Source organism: Spermophilus citellus, assembly GCF_964194105.1.
Source record: "Spermophilus citellus genome assembly, chromosome: 2".
In the NCBI taxonomy this organism is placed as follows: domain Eukaryota; kingdom Metazoa; phylum Chordata; class Mammalia; order Rodentia; family Sciuridae; genus Spermophilus; species Spermophilus citellus.
Window position 1 is genome coordinate 198635460 of NC_138183.1, and position 5474 is coordinate 198640933.

Consider the following 5474-nt stretch of genomic DNA (forward strand, 5'->3'; position numbering starts at 1 on the left):
CAAGCATTCTGGAGAACAGTTTCCTGCTTCCCTGTAACAATGGGGACAGAGTGTGTCTCTGCCTTCTCAGTGTTCTTTATTCTCTGTGGTCTATTTGTCATCCTTTATTCTTTCCTAGATACTCCCTAGAGTGCCTAGAACACAGTTCATTCATCACCAAGAATTCACTTGAAGTTGGATATCTTACTGTTCCCTTCTTTACATACATTCCATGAGATCCAACTAAACATTAAAAAAAAAGTAAAAGCATGTTTTGTGTTTTCTATCAAATCAGAGGTCTTGGATTAAATATTTTGTGATGGTTTCGTGAATTTTTTTTTTTTTTTTTGCAGAATATTCACTGGTACTTTCTCCTAGATTTACAATTTTGAATTTTGCAATTCCTCCTCAAAAACATCCTTGAGCTTTATGCAAAATACAAAATTATATATCACATAGCCATCACAGGTCGAAACCTTCTTTCTCCTTACAAAACAATTTTATCACTCCCTCACGGATCTGCTTGGTCTTCACTCCATAGACAATTGGATTCAAGGTGGGAGGCAGCAACAGGTAGAGGTTGGCTATAAAAATGTGAACATGGTGAGGTATGGTGTGTCCCCCAAAGCGGTGAGTGAAGAAGTTGAAGAAAGCTGGGACATAGGTGATAATGATAGCACAAATGTGTGATGTACAGGTACTGAAGGCTTTGTGGCGAGCATCTGAAGATGACAGATGAATTACAGCACGGATAATCATGGTATAAGATACGGTGATACAGAGTATATCAAAGCCCCCGATCACTATGACAGTTAGGAGACCATAGAGAGCATTAGTCCTGATATTGCCACAGGATAATTTAGCCATAGACATATGGTCACAATAGGTGTGTTGGATAAGGTTACCCCTACAGAAGGGAAGACGCTTGATCAGGAAAGTAAATGGGATTGTGAGCAACACACTTCTAAAGAAGGTGGCAAACCAAACCTTGGTAATGGCAGTATCGGTGAGTACGGAGGAATAGCGTAGAGGGTAGCAAATAGCCACATAGCGGTCCAGAGCCATGAGCATGAGCATGCCAGACTCTGTTATTGTCCACATGTGGATGAAAAACATCTGTACAAGGCAGGCATTAAAGTCGATCTCTTTGAGACTGAACCAAAAGATACATAACATATTGGGAACAAAGGAAGTGCACGCAGAAACATCGGTGAAGGACAGCAAGGCTATGAAGTAGTACATGGGTCGGTGCAGCGCCTCCTCGTGGCCGATGAGATAGATAAGGCCACAGTTCCCCACTACAGCAAGGATGTACATACAGCAGAATGGCAGGGAGATCCAAATGTGTGCGGCTTCCAGCCCAGGAATCCTATTAAGGATAAAGTATCTTGGTGTCAGGCTGGAGCTGTTGGCCTCACCCATGGTAATCAGCTAAAAACATAATACACTCAGAATGATCAAAAAACATGATCTGGGTCCAAATTTCACTCTAAATTTATTCTTTATATCATGTAAAATATATATTCATGTTTTGTCTCTGGAGCAAAATAATCTCGTTCTGAGTGATGTTAAGCCTGTTACAAAATCAAAAGAATGTACATACAGTGCAAATATAGTGCCAAAACAATGGCCTGGCAGATATCATACAGGAAACTCTGTTTTTATGTACCTACTCAGGTTCCCATGCCAATCACATAGGCTGGATTTTGCCCCCTCAATCCATTTCCAAATATGGACTCTGTTTATATAACATTAATTATCTTAACTATCCACAAAATTTCACTTCCTCCAAGAAGTCCTCTCACTTGAATCCACTGGGTTACCCTCCATTAAATTATGTGAGCACCTACTTAATACACAAATCTATAATGTGGCTTAGTTTGATTTGTTTACATATGTAAGTATAAATTTTCCAAATGAGAATAATGAGAAAGTGAAAACACAATGAAACAAAAAAAAATAATTACTTACAATTGATAAAGCATAATCATGTGCATTTTACAGAATAATTCAAACTATTTCTTGCTCATAAAATATGAAGAGATTTTTATAATATTCACATTAATATTCACATTAATTAAAGCTAAGCTTTAATTAATTATCTTCTTCCTGTTATTTTCAAATATCTCTGTAGATAACTATGATATATAAAAATATTATGCATATAATGCCTATATAGTTAATCATGAAAAATATATATCATGCTATTAATCCATTCTTATAAAATGCATTATAATAATTTGCGTTTTTTTGGAGTATGATTTTATTCTCAAAATTGCCAGAGACATTTATGTTCAGTAGGGTATAATCCTTATTTTGTTAGTCTATAATCCTTTTTTTGTTAATAAATAAACTATAAAAGTTTTCAGTTTTCAGTTCAACTTGGAATATAGACAACAAAGTACATAGTACTATCATAATTATTTTAAATACAATTAGCATGAATTTTTCTCTGCAAAATAAATGTAAATAAAATAATCTCTGGCCATTTCTTAATCCCTCCTGTATCCTTCCATCCCACTGAGAGCAAAAACTGACATCTCCTGTTTTTTTTTTTTTTTTTTTTTTTTTTTTTTTTACAAAATCCTGTACAATTAGGAGCTTTTAAATGTCTGACTATGTCCCAAATATCCTATCTCTGACACTCTCAGTCCATCTTTATCTCCTGAGATTTCTCAAACTCAGCAAATGTGTGCACTTATGACATTTCCACTGGCCATTTTTACTACTTGCTGTGCTCTTCCTAATATAGGACCATGGCACATACCTTCAACTGATTCAGATCTCTCTGCTCAGTGTCATCCTCAAAGCAGAGCTTTCCTGCCTCCTAATTTAAAACTCCAACTCCCAGACCCCCACCCATCTTGGAACAACATCTGACTTTACAGCCTTTCTGTACTTCACAGCCATTAGAAGCACATGTTGCCTCTCAACTACTAGTTGCATTAGTAGTGCCTTTTGCAAAACATTTAGAACTTTTGTCTACTTTGTTCACTACTAAATCTCAGCAGACAAAAAAAAAGTCACATAATCAATGAATGGATCAACAAATTCCAAATCCTCCTTTTTGGTTGGTCCTAGTGTTTGTATATAGATATCGTAGAAAATTAGTATTGAACACTGAAAATACAAGACTGGATCTGGAGAAGGCAAACATGGTTTCAAGATGTCTTTCAGACAAGTATCTCCCCTTTCCTTATTTTCCCTCCCCTGCTCCCTCTGGTAATCCTCACTCTTCTTTCTACTTCTCTGTGTTAAACTTTTTTAGATTCCATTTATTAGTGATAGAATATAATATTGGTCTTTCTTTGTATTGCTTATTTAATTACCCAAACATCTACTAGATTCATCTATATTGTTCCAATAACAAAAATTCCTATATTTTAAAGGCTGAATAGTAATTCATTGTGTACATACACTGCATTTTAAAAAGTCCATTCGTCCATCAGTGGGCACTGCAGTTGTTGCCACATCTTGACTCTTGTGAATAATGCTACAATGAACATAATGAAAATGGGGATGTTTTGAAGAATATTTTGTGCTGTCCAAGAAATATATAAATGTAAATAAACAATCAAATAGAAAAGCAGTTTATTGCTACACCTAAATACTACTTAAGACCAGTTATAAGGAATTATTGACAATTAATAATACATCATTTTACTTAAATAACATTAAAATATTTCCCCAACTTTATTGTCACAATGCCTTCACCACCACTCAAAATCTGTAAAATATTGTGAAAAAATGTATTGAAAAATAAATGAAAAGGCTTTTAAATCAAATTCTTGATATAGTACTGTTGATGTCACTGCAAATATTTGCATTTCAGTGATATCTGTATACATGATGAAGATATAGTAGTGTAAATCAGACATTTGAGCATTTTCCAGTTACACATATTCTGAAATCATTTATTTTTAAACCTCCTTTTAATATTATAAACCAATAATTGTGAAATAAAATTGACATTTTCCATAGAAATAGGTTTATTCCCATTTTTAGCTATTATCTTGAAAATATACATTTGCCATCAATATCATATATTAGATGTCTTAAGAAACACAAACATTTGTCTACTAATTAGCATTATTTTAAAAAATTGAGAAAGTACAATAATGACAACCTGCCTTACATGGATTAAGTTTACTCATTAAATTCTAACTATATCACAATTTTAACATATAGTATAATTATTTAAAATTTGCTTATGCAAAACACCCATACATATCTAACATGCACTAAAAATAAGCTTTTATTGCAAAATGGAAATAAAAAATGAATAAAATTGAAGATATTAAGAATCGAGAAGTGCATACAGTAGATGCATATAAATATGCTCCTTGTATTATTTTACATGCTTGAAGGGCATATACACAATGAACAGAAAATTACCCAAAAGTAGATTTTGGTTTCCATAATGTTACTCATTTATACAGATAAAGTAACATGAGAAGATGATGAAATCTCTGTCATAGATTTGTTTCAGAAAAGAAAAAATGACAAGAAGATGAGCTACAGATCACTGCAATATCTTGCAACTCTTGAACTAATTCATTTCCATTGGTAGATTGCTTACCACTTCCCACAGAAGACTCCTCATTTTATGGAGAGAAAAAAAGTTTTCCTATTATTTTATGGAAATAAATTTGAAAGAAAAGGAAGAAAGATGCTTGCCTGTACACATCAGCTTCATGGTGCCTTTTTCCTCCAGTGCCTGAACAGCATTTATTTTCCCTCTTTCATGTCCCTTCTCAAAGCAATTTGCAGAATTCTAAAGAGAGAAAATTAAGAATCTTCTTTATGCAGCCTCCCTCTGACTTAAATGCCTTTTATTTAGTAGCACTTTCTGGTGCATCTTATGTTTGTTTTCTTCTGTTTCATCTAAGCTCACCCTGATGCCAGATGTTTTTAAATACCCACTCATGACTGATATTACTCACAAATAATTGTGCTGTATTAATTGGGAACCTTCTATATAATAAACAATCTTTTCTCTGAGGATTTTAAAAGAAAAAGTACAAAAGTTATGATTCTACATTTAAGGTGCCATAGATTTCTATGAGACAGTGGAGGTAACTTTACCTTTGTGAAAACAAAATCCATATTTTGAATACAATGCAACTTACAATAGCCAAATTAAGGAACCAGACCAGATGCCTGTGAACAGTTGAGTGGGTGAAGAAGCTGTGATCTATATGCACAAATAGAGTTTTACTCAGCCATAAAGAATACTGAAATGACATTTGCTAGTAAATGGATGAAACTAAAGAACATCATCACAAGTGAAAAAAGCCATACTTAGAAAATTAAGTATCAAATGTTTTCCCTAATATGCAAAAGCTACAGAAAACTAATGGGGTAAGGGAGAACCTTGTGAAAATAGAAGAGAAATCAACCAAGTAGACGAAAGGAATCCAGAGGTAAACAGGAGGGACAGGAAAAAAGGACGAACTGTGCAATGAAATTAACCAAATAATGTTATGTACAGGTAT

At 33.9% G+C, this 5474-nt stretch overlaps 1 protein-coding gene across 1 annotated transcript; it reads right to left on the reverse strand.

Annotated features, from left to right (window-relative positions):
• Nucleotides 1-441: 441 nt before the first annotated feature.
• Nucleotides 442-1401, reverse strand: LOC308634706 (olfactory receptor 52N2-like; the record flags this gene model as incomplete). The annotated part of the gene is made up of 1 exon (XM_081268734.1): nt 442-1401. One exon carries the CDS (start codon nt 1399-1401, stop codon nt 442-444), a length of 960 nt encoding a protein of 319 aa, XP_081124860.1.
• Between the last annotated feature and the right edge of the window lie 4073 nt (nt 1402-5474).